The 16,111-nt window shown below is 37.6% G+C and overlaps 1 protein-coding gene across 1 annotated transcript; it reads right to left on the bottom strand.

Annotated features, from left to right (window-relative positions):
* Nucleotides 1-14,581: 14,581 nt before the first annotated feature.
* On the bottom strand, nucleotides 14,582-15,612 carry LOC114695985 (olfactory receptor 4N4-like). The gene has a single exon (XM_028873502.1). The coding sequence runs from the start codon at nucleotides 15,599-15,601 to the stop codon at nucleotides 14,672-14,674; it is 930 nt and encodes a 309-aa protein (XP_028729335.1). The 5' UTR covers nucleotides 15,602-15,612; the 3' UTR covers nucleotides 14,582-14,671.
* Between the last annotated feature and the right edge of the window lie 499 nt (nucleotides 15,613-16,111).

Here is a 16,111-nt window from a genome sequence, read left to right as displayed (position 1 = left end):
TTTATCATACCTACATTTAAATTTTTTATTTTGTTGACAGTATTTTGTTGTATATCACAGGTTGGCCTTGAACTTGTAATGCTTTGCCTTATCTTCCCAAGTGCCTGGATTATAGGCATGAGTCACCATGTCTGATTTATAAGCATATTTTTCACAAGAGAAAAAAACTGATAAAATTAACACTAGTTTTATTCATTCCAAAAAACAAATAAAAATAAAATCCAAACTATTATTTTTTATATAGAAAATTCTTCTTTCAAACTCAGTCCTTCAAAGCAGATGTATATGTATTAAATCATGCCTCAAGCCAGTGTACACAGAACATCCATGTCCTAAAGCCACGTGGGGCTGGTGACCACAACTGGACAAATTGATGAAAAAGTTAGATTTCATAAATTTTTTCTCAGTCTTGATCAGGAAAGCTTTTCTTTTCAATGAACAACAGTAAATTCAGAGACATATAGCTCAAAGTACTAAGAATAAGTGATAGTTGAGTTCTCAGCCCTAAGCAGAGCATTTATATCACCTAAGAATATCTTGGAAGGTACAGTAGAAACAATGTAAGATTCAGAAGATATGGAGAGGAACAGTGTATTGCTTTCTTTTGGGCATGATATGTCTAACACAAACATAATCTCACATTAGCTGTGACTAACTGCAATAGACTTTCAGAAAACTGGACCTGAAGCAGTCAGCTATGGATTAGAAAGAGGCCCATGGGGCCCTTTCCTTCTTTGCTAGATAATTTCTGAAGGAATTTCTGAGGGAGGGACAGACATTGTCTTTGGTTGTCTGTCTACTGATGAGCTCATCAGGCTCTCCTAAATATCTCCAAACCATAGATGGCACTGCTGGTTAAATCCAGTGGGTCACAAAACAAAAGAGAAGGACATGTGTGTGGGAAAGGGCTAACAGGGAAGAGAATAAGCATGGGAACAGAGGAAGAGAGGGAGGAGAGGAGAGCATAATCAGAAAGTACTGCTTGTGTGTGAAATTGTCAAAGAACAAATGTAGATAAAAGATTTTTAAACCTATTGTTTTATAGATTTTTTTCCTTTTGTGTTGTTCGGGCCAAAGGAGTAAATTCAGTTCCTGTTACTCTACCGTGGTCACAAACAGAAATACACTTTGTTTTAAGACTTACTCAGGAACTTTAAATACTGGCTAGTAAAACAGCTCAGGGGGTAAAGATGTGGCTCATAACCAGAGTTCAATTACTATTACCCACATGATGGAAAGAGAACCAGCTCCCACATGTCCACTGAGGCACATGTGCACACGCGCGCGCACGCATGCATACATACACACACACACACACACACACACACACACACACACACACACTTAATGAATGTTAAACATTTTTAAGAAATAAATAACAAAGTCAATTTGCTTCATGTGTCTACAGATGTTACTACTGAATAGAAAAAAAATGAAAATGCCTGTTTTTGAAATAAAAGAGCATACATGCAAATTGAATATACAACATTAATTTTAAAAGACAGATAATTTCAATTATTGTTGGTAAAAGATTAAATTGGCAGAGTATGTTAATCTGCACAAGTGTAGTAGAGTAAGACTTAAGGTTTAGCTTATATTCAGGATTAGAAGAGATAATGGTGGTTTGGACCAAGATGAAGGAGTTATCTTATATGGTAATTGTATGATGGCAGAACCCAGTTTGACTTGCTAACAAACTCTTTGTAGACTATGAGAAACTTGTTCTCAAAATATTATAAGTCCAAAGTTCTGGAGAAGATACTAAACAGACAGAATTTATTTAGCTAAGATTAGTTGGTGCCATGAAGAATGGAGGATGCTGAGGAGTCAGGAGATGCTAGGATTTGCTGGAAGAGAAAGGAAGCGATGACAGGAAATCGAACCATGGCTCTTAATTACCCACAAAGGAAGAAATGTAGAAGTTCTGGGAGTGTAGATAGATTTTAAAGCAAAGGAAGGTGAGTAGTAAGTAGAAAGTCTCAAAAAGGAATTAAGGACCAGCTGATTAGGTAAAAAGGAGGTAGGAGGACAGAGAATCCTATAGAAGGCCAATCTGGTTCAAGGAGGAGAGAATCAGACACTGTGGCAAATGATAATCAGAGATCAGATAATACTTAAAGAGAGAGGAGTACAGGGAAGTTTTAGAATAAACTCTTCTTTAGGATAATGTAATTGTGACAAGCAAAACCCTTAAGGCCCATAAAACTGCACAGCACAGATAGTAAGTCCTAATAAAATATAGTAGTATATATTATCTAATAAATATAATATTTAATATAATATATTAATATATAATAGTGTATTCATGCTCATCAGTCATAACAAGCATTATTTTAATATAAGATGTTCATAGTAAAAAAAAAAACATGTGTACTTATGTGAACTTAAAAGTTTATATACAAGCTTTATTTTCTGTAATCCTAAAACTACTTTTAAAAACCTTATTAGCTTAAAAAGAAGTGCAAGTCACTATTGAAAATCATTAATGCAAAGGGAAGGGGGAGAATAAGGTTACGTGTAGAGGGGAAAATGTCCAATCAGTTTTAATAGTAATAAAGATGTGGCTATATGCTGAAGGTAATATCAAAACAGAGGACACAGTTAGTGTTGTGGAGAAGGAAAGAGATGGGCAGGGGTGATGACTCAGGGGTAAAAGTGTTTGTCATCCAGCCTGATGATCCGAGTTTGATCCCTAGAAGCCACATCATGCAAGGATGGAACCAACTTTTACAGATTGTCCTCTGACCTCTACACGTGCACAGGACATGAATAAATATCCATGTATGTGCATGCAAACACACAACAAACAAACAAATATAACTAAATAAATAAGTAAAAAAAAATTAAAAACGAAGGCTGGAGAGATGACTCAGTGGTTAAGAACATGTATGGCTCCTGCAGAAGCTGTGAGTTCAGTTCCCAGCATCCACATCGGGTGACTGACTCTACAGCTGCCTACAACTCCATCTCCACAGGATCCAACGCTCTCCTCTCAACTTGACAGGCACATTTGCTCACATGAGCACAAACACATAATTTAAAAAATCTATCTTTAAAAATAAATTGATAAAAAATGTTAAAAAGAACAAAAATATAAAGAAGGAAAAGGAAAGCAGTCAAGAATTACCATCTGCAGCAGGAAGAAGAGGATGATTCCAGTTTTGGGGCAAGTGGAATGGCCTTGTTGTAGACCCAAAACCAAGACAACCAGTCTCAGGAGAGACCAAAGAAAACATAGATCGGTTATATCAGTAGTTGGAGCTGGACCTTAAAGAGATTCTTTTCTGTTCCTTTCCTCAGAGAAACAATAAACAAGATGATTAGATGATTAGAGTTACAATGGAGAAATTTACTTAGAGATTGAGACTATTTTATCTGTAGCATGAATTGGACTTTTTTGTCAAGCACATCATTTATAAATAATTTTTTTTAATTTTTAACTTTTAGTAGATATATGTGTGTGTGTGTGTGTGTGTGTGTGTGTGTGTGTGTGTGTGTGTGTTTCTCAACACAGGTTTCTCCGTGTAGTTTTGGTGCTTGTCCTGGATCTCGTTCTATAGGCCAAGCTAGCCTCAAACTCAGAGATCTGCCTGGCTCTGCCTCCTGAGTGTTGGAGTTAAAGGTGTGTACCACTGCCACCCAGCAGCAATATATTTTTTAATTAAGGCTAGACTGAATCTATGTTTTAAATAATATATATTAGACATATTAATGTAAGATTTAAACTTGTATTAATTTAAGTAAAGAGGAAACATTTCTTACTTAAGAGGTACACAGTGATTCTGAATCTTCTTGATCCCAGACATAAGAGTTATTTAAAGTATCAGGTGATAAGAGTATGACCACTAACCAAGCAAGTGAAGGACCTATATGACAAGAACTTTAAGTCCCTGAAAAAAGAAATTGAAGAAGATGTCAGAAAATGGAAAGATCTCCCATGCTCATGGATAGGCAGGGTTAACATAGTAAAAATGGCAATCTTACCAAAAGCAATCTACAGATTCAATGCAATCCCCATCAAAATACCAACACAATACTTCACAGACCTGGAAAGAATAATGCTCAACTTCATATGGAAAAACAAAAAACCCAGGATAGCCAAAAGAATCCTGTACAATAAAACAACCTCTGGAGGCATCACAATCCCTGACTTCAAGCTCTACTATAGAGCTACAGTAATAAAAACAGCTTGGTATTGGCATAAAGACCGACATGTGGACCAATGGAATCGAATTAAAGACCCTGACATTAACTCACACACCTATGAAAGTATAATTTTTGACAAAGAAGCCAAAAGTGTACAATGGAAAAAAGAAAGCATCTTCAACAAATGGTGCTGGCATAACTGGATATCAATGTGTAGAAGGCTGCAAATAGATCCATATCTGTCACTGTGCACAAAACTTAAGTCCAAGTGGATCAAGGACCTCAACATAAATCCAACTACTCTGAACCTGCTAGAAGAAAAAGTAGGAAGTAGTCTTGAACGCATTGGCATAGGAGATCACTTCCTAAATATAACACCAGTAGTGCAGACACTGAGACAAACAATCAATCAATGGGACCTCTTGAAACTGAGAAGCTTTTGTAGAGCAAAGGATACGGTCAACAAGGCAAAGTGACAGCCTACAGAATGGGAAAAGATCTTTACCAACTCCACGTGTGACAGAGGACTGATATCCAGAATATATAAGGAACTCAAGAAATTAGACATCAAAACGACCAACAGTCCAATTGAGAAATGGGCTTTAGAACTAAACAGAGAATTCTCAACAGAGGAAACCCAAATGGCTGAAAGACATTTAAGGAATTGCTCAACATCACTAATCATCAGGGAAATGCAAATCAAAACAACTCTGAGATACCACCTTACACCTGTCAGAGTGGCTAAGATCAAAAACACTGAAGACACTTTATGCTGGAGAGGATGTGGAACTAGGGGAACTCTCCTCCACTGCCAGTGGGAATTCAAGCTTGTACAACCACTTTGGAAATCAATATGGCAATTTCATAGAAAATTGGGAATCAATCTCCCCCAAGATCCAGCTATACCACTCTTGGGCATATACCCAAGAAATGCTCAATCATACCACAAGAGCACTTACTCAACTATGTTCATATCAGCATTGTTTGTAATAGCCAAAACCTGGAGACAACCTAGATGCCCTTCAACTGAAGAATGTATAAATAAATTGTGGCACATATACACAATGGAATACTACTCAGCAGAGAAAAACAATGACATCATGAGGTTTGCAGGCAAATGGATGGATCTAGAAAAAATCATCCTGAGTGAGGCAACCCAGACTCAGAAAGACAAATATGGTATGTACTCACTCATAGGAAGATGCTAGATGTGGAACAAGGATGACTGGACTGCTACTCACATCACCAGTGAGGCTACCTGGAAAACGGGACCCCAAGAAAGACACAGAGAGGTGGATGAGATCTGCATGGACAGCCTGGACATGAGTCTGAGCATTGAGGGGCAAGGGGCGAGGGAAAGAGAGCGGGAGATCCTAGCTGGATCGCGAAAAGAGAGGGAGAACAAGGAATGGGAGACCATGGTGAATGAAGACCACATGAGAAATGGAGGAGACAAAAAGCTGGAGAGGCCCACAGAAATCCACGAAGATGCCCCCACGAAGGACTGCTGACAGTGGTCGGGAGACAGCCGGGACTGGCCTACTCTGGTGATGGGATGCCCAAACACCCTAATAGTTGTGCCATAAACCCCATCCAAGGCCTGAGGAATCTGGATTCAGACATCCACAGCTGGGCCCCTGGTGGAGCGCTGGGAGTCTAATTGGTGAGAAAGAGGAGGGTTTATGTGAGCGAGAATTGTTGAGACCAAGGTTGGATAAAGCACGGGGACAAATAGCCAAACGAATGGAAACACAGGAACTATGAACCAAAGGCTGAAGGGCCCCCAACTGGATCAGGCCCCCTGAATGGGTGAGGCAGTCCATTGGCTTGATCTGTTTGGGAGTCATCTAGGCAGTGGTACCAGGTCCTGGGCTCGTTGCATGAGTTGACTGTTTGAAGCCTGGGACTTATGCAGGGACACTTGGCTCAATCTGGGAGGAGGGGACTGGACCTGCCTGGACTGGGTCTATTGGGTCGATCCCAGTCCTCAGGGGGAGACCTTGATCTGGAGGAGGTGGGAATGGGAGGTGTGTTGGGGGGAAGGGGAGGGTGGCGGGAGGGGAGAGAACGAGGGAATCTGTGGCTATTATGTGGAACTGAATAGTATTGTAAAATAAAAATAAAATAAAATGTAAAAACAAACAAACAAAAACACCTAGGTAATCAATGCACCAATGTACCAAGAATCAAACAGATGAATCTCTGAGAAAATGAAAAACAGAAGGCAATTTTATCAATCTTATAAATTTCATATAGAAAATATGTATAGAAATATACTAATATAATTGAGATAGTTTAAGTGAGTCCTCCCAAAAAATTTCAAACAAAAAAAAAAATCTCTGACCGCCCCCACTGTCTTCATTTGATGACAGTTCAAAAGGAGCAGTGGAAGAAGGGGAAAGGGAGGGATGCAGGGACGGAGTAAGGGCATTATTTCTGCACTTGAATGCTAAATAAAATAAAAAAGAGAAATGTTTTCCATTACAAAGTATAAGTTCTGAGGAGACAGTAATTATTTCACTTGGATCATTATATGCACTGTGGTATATATTGAATTATCATACTACTATAACTCTTACAAAGTGTAAATGATACTTTTAATAAAATGAGAAAAAATAATTAACTAGGGCTTATCAAAGTAAGAGTAAGGGTCAATATAAAAATCTATAATATACTTAATGAAACAAAATAAAAATTAAAATGTTTAAAAGTAATATTTACAATTACATGAAAAGCAATCTGTGTTTATTTCACTTACCATAATGATATAAACCAGACTCAGAAAGACAAGCATCACATGTTTTTCTCATGTGTAGAGCACATATGGACAAACAGTCATAAACATGTACATTGGACTGTCTCAAGAAGAAAATGGGTGAGGGGAAGAGGAAATGAATGAAAGGACAATGGGGCCAAACACAGCTAAAATGCTTTAGATAAATTATGAAAATGGTAAAATGAAATCTCTCATTTTGTATAATTAATACACAGCAGTATCTTTTTACACATGAAAACATCTGTGTGACTGAGGTATAATTTATATGCAGTAAGTGCATACTTAGTGGCAATTTGATAGTTTTTAATTCTTTTTCATTATTAGTTACTTGAGAATTCTTACAATGCATTTTGATCATATTTACCCCATCCTCACGTCTCCCAAATACACTCCCCTTTCTCTTCCCACTCAACTTTGTGTCCTCTTTTCTGTTTTCATAGAACAATTATGATGGTTTCTTCCCATGGATGTGTGGCTTTTGATGGAGTTTGGCAGCACTCTACAAGAAAAGAAGTTTATCCTTCACCTAGCAGGTATTAAGTGTTGTTATCACCCCTGCTATGGGTAGAACTTCATGTCCACCTCTCTTCTCCATGATGGAATTTGGTCTGGCTTTAATTCTCAGCAGGCTTGTGTATCTCACAGTTACTGGGAGTTCATGTATACACCTGCCTTGATACATCTGGAGGACACAGTTTCTTTGTGTTCAATCAAGTCTTTTGCCTTTTATGTTCTTTTTCCATTTATTCCACAATGATCTCTGAGGTTTATGAGGAGGATACAGACGTCCATTTGACGGATGAACATTCGGTGGTTTATTATTCCCTGTACCTTGACTAGTTCTGACTCACAGGGTTAAACATCATATTCTGCAAATAGAAGCTTTTCTCGTGAGAGTTGAGAAATGTATAGGTCTATAAGTCATTAGAAAGTCATTTAATAGTATGTTCACTTGATAGAATAATGTTAATAGGTTTTCCCACGTGCCTATTAGCTAACTAGACACAGTTTCTTAGTCCCAACAATGATGTTAGGTATGGGTGTCATCTTCCATAGACAGAGTTCAATCCACTCAGCAATGGTTTGGTTAATCCCATGATATTTCTAAAGCTACTACACCCGTGGGTATATCATGCCAGACTTGTTGTCACTGTAGGTCACAGAGTTCATAGAGTTTTAATTCTTTTTTTTCACACATGTTTATTATAGCTCTAAAAGGATACACAGCTTAATTCCAAAGAGCAAGATCATTTCAAGTTCCACAGTCAGTTTCCACTGTACAATTCTAAAATTTTACTGCCTACATTTTATTTTCAAACAAGTGAAAAGCACTGAGGCAGACATTGTTCGTTTTACACGAATGTGAATTTCCTTTGTGCATTAGCTTAGTGATCAAAATAAATATTGACCACCTCCTGTGAGAATGGACAGTGCAAATATATTATGCCAACAAATTCTCAATGGATTCCAAATTATATTGGCTGGATGTCTAAAGCAATCACATTAGAGTCATAATTTGCAAACTGCTGATTCAGATCCTTATTTAAAGATAGAACGCACAAAGAAACCAGTGTCGCTGTTCAATGATAGAAATATTTAGGACACGACATGGGTATTTAATCTCTGGCTTGGTTATATCTGAAAAATTAACTTTCACATAGCATGTTTAGGTACTTTTTTCTTTCTTAGTGTACGTAATACATAATTACCAAAAGCATGAAAAAGTGGAGCCAGCTGCAGTGGCCCATATCTGTAATTTCAACACTTAAGAAATGGAGGCAGGGGGAACAGAAAATCAAGGTAATCCTCTCTCTCTCTCTCTCTCTCTCTCTCTCTCTCTCTCTCTCTCTCTCTCTCAGAAATTGTTCTTTTAAAGCTGCTCAAATAGGAGGTCCTATAAATTCTTACGAGAGCTCTGTTTTGTCTGCCACCATAGAGCTGTGCTCATGTAGCATTGCAACGGTAACCAATTTTTACTCCAGTATATAGCTGTTGTACTCCTGAGAAAGCAATTTTTTGAAAATGACAGCTGTTTGGTGTATACTAGAATGTCCATGGACTGAGAAAAACACTGCTCTAAAGTTGTTTTGACAAAAAGCATTATTTTCCCAGGGCTGTACTATAAGCTGATCAATAATGAGGAATCTGAGTGATTTGGAATCAAACAAAGTTGACATGCATCTCTAGCAACATAGGCAAGGGCCTGTTCCATTGCAGGTGGCAATAAAGCCTGTACAGCAACACATAAACTTAATACCCCAGCTTGATTCCATCCATTTTTTTTTTTTGCACTGTAAAGTTTATAAAATTGGCGCAAAACATTGTGGTAATGTTACAATACCAGTTTAAAGAGTTCAGTAACTAATGGGGAACATTAATGCTTGTCGTATATTTCATCAACTGTCAAAATCTGAAGTCTGTTCAGAGATCGCCAGGTAAAAGAAAATAAATGAAATACACAGAGGTTATTTCAAAACAGAACATGACCATCAAAAAAAAAAAAATCCGATTGGGATCATCCTTTGTTTACTACCAGTAAGAAAAATCCCACGTTGGACTATTTCACACTCCGGCATTGGCCATAGGACACAAGAGCTGGTTCTGGAGCATGCAGTTTCTCACTCAGGTGTCCCCAGAGGAACACCAGGGACAAAGTCACGTGAGGCCTCTCTCGTACAGAGGCTGTCTCACAGGGGCAGCGAGGACACCCACTAGTTTGTGGAGATCCCTGAGAAAGTGTGATTCTTAAAATCTGGACTGTACATAATTTTCATCAGCCCTGTTCAGGTACTCACTGGAAGAAAGATGCAGCTGTTTGCCAGAACTCAGCACTCAACTCTAGATCAGCCATGTGGCCATGATGGATTTCTCACAAGTGATATTCTCTAGTTTAAAGGATAATTATGTTGGGCTACAGATTTGCTATTTCCAAGGATGACTTGGAGTTCATCACTCATCACTTGATTTGAGTAACCATCCCAACATCAACCATCTATTGAAAAAAGAAACTCTTCAAAGAATGACCTCTCACTCTGTAAGAAATAAGCTAGAAACAGCAAAGTAAAAAAAAAAAAAACTCTAGTGGCTGATACTGAGATTAAATTGTATTCAATATGGGATCTAGTGGCTTACTGCAAAAACCAGACCCGGAGAGCTATAGAATTACACATATGCTCACCATCAAAATAACTTACATGAAACTGCTTCTGGCATAGATCAAGAGGATAAGATTAAAAAAATAAAAATAATGGATTGAACCTGCATGTTCCATTGCTCATAAACTTGCACACACTATTGTTCTGCAAAAAGAGCTTTAATTCTTAAACATTTACTTGTAAAATTAAAGGTATAAAAACAATCATTCTTTGTACAGATACACTGCATCACACACATGTACATTATGAGGAGGGGAAGGGTAGTGAGAACACTAAAAATCAACTCTATCATTATATTTCAAGTCAACAGTAGAGTATTATTGTAGTCACGGTTTTGAACGCTAGAGATTCAGGAACTATTCAGAAATTTTTCATTTGATACCATAACTGTTTGACTCTGACAAGCAGCTTCCCCCTTTCTTCAGTTTCAGCAATTAAGTTGTACAGGACATCCTCCTTTATGTGTTTTTGATCAGATTAATGAAATCTCAATTTATCCATGCTGTCACAAATACCAATATCTGATCCTCTTTTGTTAAATAATATTCTTGAATGTATGCCCATAAAGCACATTTTATCCATGTATCTATCAGTTGACTTATTGTTTTCGTACAATAGCCACTGTGAATGTTACAGTAATCATGGAAGCCCTAATATTTGTTAAAGGTACTGATTTCTGGATCTTCAGATAAATGCCCAGGAATGGGATTGATTGCTGGGTTGTGTGGACACTCTAGTTTTTCAATATTAGAGCAACCTCTGTACCATTTTTCTGTAATGCTTGTACTTTACAGACCCATTAAAGTACACAATTTTCTCCTTTTCTGCACAACACCAGTATATAATGGGTCATTAATTAATATGTATCGCTAAGTCATGAATCACGCACTGCACAAAATATTTACTAAGCCATGAATCATGCACTGCACAAAATATTTACATCGCTGCCCAGTTTCCTCATGGCCTTTTTGGTGAGTATACTCGAAGAAATGTAACTAATATTCTGTCATGACAGATTTGTACCATATAATCTTTGCTTCACATAAGCATAATAATGAAAACAACATATTGTTTTTGGATTTTCTCAATTAGCTAACATAATGCTGGCAAGTTATTTATTTTTAGAAATACTGTTTAATTATATTCTTCAATAGAGTACATTCAACAATTTTTCTTACTTCTTGACAACATTAATATTGGTTTCATTATTAACTACCCTCAGGAAAAAAAAAACCCACTTGTTAACAATTTAATCAAAATATCCATGGTGCATAACTCTATTGCCAAAATTATTATTTCTTACCAAAAATCAATATCCTTAACAAACACAAAAGTATTTAAAGCTTAGCATGCATTTGTTGAAATTTGTTTCTACAAGATCAATACATCAATTATCTTTCAGAGTTGTACTCTTACATTTGTCCTTTACGTAATATTAGGAAAGAGTGTGTGTTGTTTCTCATAAATATGTTCTCACCATGAAAAAACTTGCCCTGTTCTTCCATGGAGAAAAATGATGACTAATATCCAGAGAAGAAGGAGGTGATTTTTCAGGAACAGAGCAATATGGGTAATAGAGGTGTCAAAGCCATCTACCCCAATAAGGAGGATCAAGAAAACTAGTCCAGAGGCAGTCAGGAGTAAGAAAATGTTCCCAAGTAAACAGTACAACCAAAAAGGAACACCTAGCTGGACAAATGTGTCCTTGATGATGGGTGAAGACTACCCTTATCTGTGGGTATAAGGACAAATGCTTTAGATTGTAGTTAGGGATTATGCTGTTCCAATTGATAAGGTTCAGTGAACATTGAAGAAGAAGAGGCAAAAGATTTTAAAGGTCATAGTATCAGGGAGCTTGCTGTGAGATTATGTCTCCTTAGTGACATCAGAAATGATACAGATAAAGTCTCACCAACATGACAGCTGGTATAAACAGAACAAGGATGACAGGAACAAACATACAAATGGAATGGAGAAATGGGCACAAGATCTTAGCGCCACAATAAGAACCACAGGCCATTGTGAGCAAGAGATGTAGCCCGCAAAAAATTTTGCTAGTCTACATGTTCTCATTTTTCTCAATTCTTATCAAAAATAAACTTTAAAGTGTTATAATATAAATAATATCACAAAACACCACAATTGTTTGTGGACTTGATCAATCCAAGTAGTGAGAAATGTTTATTAACTTGTGAGAAAGTTGCATGAAAGAAAACAGTGAAAATGATAAGTGCTTCCTGTACAGGACACACAAAAGGAGGGTGGAAACAGGCAGTGTCTTCTTGAGTGTCCTTATAGATGAGTATTTTCACAAGGAAGTTGAACATAGACTAAAACACATGAAAAGTGAAATAGGAGCTGCCTTCCTTTGTCCAGTAAGCACTCAGTAGTAGCTGTGTCTAAGAAAGCAGGGCAGGTACTGATGTGGATGTAAACTGTTGACTAGAAGCCAGAGTGATGTCTCAGTGGTTAAGAGAATTTACTCTTCTTGCAGAGGACCTGGGATCAACTCTGAGAACCCATTTGTTGGATTACAGCCACACATAACTGCAGATCCATGCGATCCAACACCCTCTTCTGAATTCTGTGGGCAACAGGCACAGATGTAGTGCACAGACACTAGGAAAAACAATCAGATAGATAGATAGATAGATAGATAGATAGATAGATAGATAGATAGATAGATAGATAGATAGATGATAGATAGATAATACATGTTTAAAATGTCTAAATAAGTACTACTAGCTACAAGAAACAATTAGTCAGTGGCCATCAGCTATACCATGCAGAACTGTCTAATGTTGGCCTATAAGTCAAAGAAAGATAAACTCCAAAAATTTCTTGTTGATTCTCAGTATAGTAACCATGTGTCTGTGTTACTAATAGTTAAAACTGCCCCATTAGGAGAATTTTCTTTACATCCCTATATTTCACAATAGTATGAGAAATGGGTGTTTAAAATGGCAATAATCCATTTTGCAAGTGCTTTAAAAAAGTAGGAGCAATGGAAATCTGTTACAAACATCATTATACTTTGGATGAAGAAAGTAAAAAAAAATGAGAAAGGAAAGCTAAGACGGTGGTGTGGACAAAGTGTTTGAATCAGAAGCGGGAGCAAAGGAATGCCAGGAAGCAAGTGTGTTTCTTCTTTGGAGAGCCACAGTAGCCTGTTAACTAGAGAAACTACCTTTGTGTGGAGAACACAGATGATGATAAAACTGAAGAGTGGGTAATGTGAAGAAGATCAGGTAAGTACTACATTAGCATCTCACTTTTATACGGATGCAAGGAGAAACATCACCTAGTTTGACTGTGAGGGGATGAATGTTTTTAAAAAGACACCCAAGAGATTTATCTTGTAATACAGTGAGATACTGAAAATAAGATGCTTCTCCCATGGTCTAGATGAAGAGGAAGGCATTAGACTATAGTGTGAGCAGTGAAATAGAGAATGAAATCCCAAAGGATCAAAAGAAGTTGTGTCTCAACTCTGGGAAAAAACGAAGAGATTTTTAAAAAATGTCAAAAAAAACTTGCTTGTGTTTTATACCAGATGATGTTGAGAATACCAAAGGTGAGGACCTCAGCCAGATAATAGAAACTCCTCTGCCATTTGGGTCTTCATGCTTTATAACATATTAGCCCATGAATCAAAATGAGTTAACTTATTCATAGAATCTTAGGGTGATGCTCCACTACACAATGGACAGAACTGTGGGTCAGTTATTCATTTGATTAAAATATTAAGATGTTATTAGTAGATTTAGGGGACAGATACTGAAACTCTTTGTTTCAACCTAAATCTTGTCCTAGTTAGGGTCAGTAATTCTATGATAAAACACTATGACTGGCCGGGCGGTGGTGGCGCACGCCTTTAATCCCAGCACTCGGGAGGCAGAGCCAGGCGGATCTCTGTGAGTTCGAGGCCAGCCTGGGCTACCAAGTGAGTTCCAGGAAAGGCGCAAAGCTACACAGAGAAACCCTGTCTCGAAAAACCAAAAAAAAAAAAACACTATGACTGGAAGCAAGTTGTGGAGAAAGGGGTTAATTTTTCTTACATTTCTACATCTTAACTCATCAATCCATGAAGTCGCCATAGGAACTCAACAGGGCAAGAACCTGAAAGTATTGGCTTCCTTGGCTTGATTTCTTATGGAACCCAGGACCACCAGCCCAAGGGTGGCACAACTCACAATCTTCTGGACCTTCCTCTATCAATCAGTGACTAGAAAATGCCCTACAACTAGACTCTATGGGACATTTCTCAGTGGAAGTTCACTCCTTTCAGATGACTCCAGCTTAGATCAATTTGACTTAAAACAAGCCAACACGGGGCCCTTTAGTGGTTTTGCCTCATACATCTTGTGAATTTTAGCTTCCACATTTATCACACTCATCCAATATACTTCAATCACTCTGTTAATCCTTTTGCAACCTTTAAAACGTACAAAGTTTAATACTGCACTATGTGTAACTCTACCAAAAAACCTATACAATACCTGAAAAAAAAGAAAGATACTCAGAAAAGTAGCATTTGTTTTATAACAATAAATGACGTGCAAAATTATCACCTTGACACTCATTCAGAAACCAATTAACAAACTACATGCCGAATGATTAACTTTTTCATGGAAGTTTTTACTTCCTGGTTTCGAAGGGTATAAATCACAGGATTCATCAAAGGGAATATTACTGTGTGAAAGAAAGAAACTACTTTGTCAGCTGATAAGGTTGTGAATGGACGTGTATAGATGAAAATTGCAGGTCCAAACATAAGAAATATGATTATAACATGAGTGGTACACGTGGATATAGCTTTGTTCTTTCCTTCAGAAGCTGACTTGTGAACGTGGCATAAAATAACTGCATAGGAAATCAGAAGCCCAAGAAAGCACAAGAGAGTAAGCAGGCCACTATTGAAGACCATTAGAATCTCAATAGCAAAAGTATCTGTACAGGCTAGCTTGATGACCTGTGGGACATCACAGAAGAAGTTATCCAGATGGTTTGGCCCACAGAAGGGCAAGCGAAGGATGAGGACAACCTGAACAATGGAGTGAACAAAGCCTCCAAACCACAGAGCCAACAACATCCCATAGCAGGCTCTAGGGCTCATGACAGTGGAATAGTGTAAAGGCCTGCAGATGGCAATGTAGCGGTCAAAGGCCATCACGACCAGAAGTAACCCTTCCCCTCCTCCAAGGAAATGCAAGAAAAATAGCTGAGTGATGCAGGCTCTATAGGAGATTATCTTCTTCTCAGAGAAGATGTCCACCAACATCCTGGGAGTCACAATGAAAGAATAGGAGGCATCCAGGAAGGCCAAATTTCCCAGGAAGAAATAAAGTGGGGCATTGAGTCCAGGGTCTGACCTGATGGTCAGGATGATGAGGATATTTCCAGGTAAGATGATGATGTAGAAAATTAAGCTCAGAACAAAGATCAAGAGTTGAATGTCATATGACTGAGTCAGTCCTATGAGGATGAATTCTGTGACAACTGTCCTATTTTCTGTCTCCATCATCAGTCCCTACAGAACATAACAAATAAAGCAATTTTCTTTCTCTTCTGAGTAGATCACAGCTATTTTCCTTCTAGAAGCATGGTTAGACACAAGTATATTATTTCATCTCACTCTATGCCTAAACCATCTCCTCTGTCCCTTAGATTTTACTCATAATTGTCAACATCTTGCTCTTTAAGCCACAACTTCTGGTCAGATTTAATGCACAGCTTCAGTCTGACTCTCTTGTGAAATAAATATATCATTGTTCTGGGTTTATTTCTCATTGCCCTGAAAGAGATTATTTGATTCCCTGAGAGGAAAAAAAACAATTTGCTACTGATTTAATTAATAGCACAGAGAAATGATGCATCTGTTAATTATAATTGTTTTATATGTATATATTCATCAAAACTATTGAACTGTGTACTAGTTTATCTTTATTTTTTATTACACCTTAAGAATGCTAGAAACCACTCAATTCTTGAGAACATTTTATCTTTCTTTGCAGAAGATGTAGTCATAAACCAG

This window comes from Peromyscus leucopus, chromosome 9 (genome assembly GCF_004664715.2).
Source record: "Peromyscus leucopus breed LL Stock chromosome 9, UCI_PerLeu_2.1, whole genome shotgun sequence".
Lineage (NCBI taxonomy): Eukaryota > Metazoa > Chordata > Mammalia > Rodentia > Cricetidae > Peromyscus > Peromyscus leucopus.
This window is presented reverse-complemented; position numbering and strand designations above follow the sequence as displayed.

Excerpts from the sequence above, each read along its gene's own strand:
- LOC114695985 (XM_028873502.1), bottom strand. The coding sequence starts at position 15,601 with ATGATGGAGACAGAAAATAGGACAGTTGTCACAGAATTCATCCTCATA.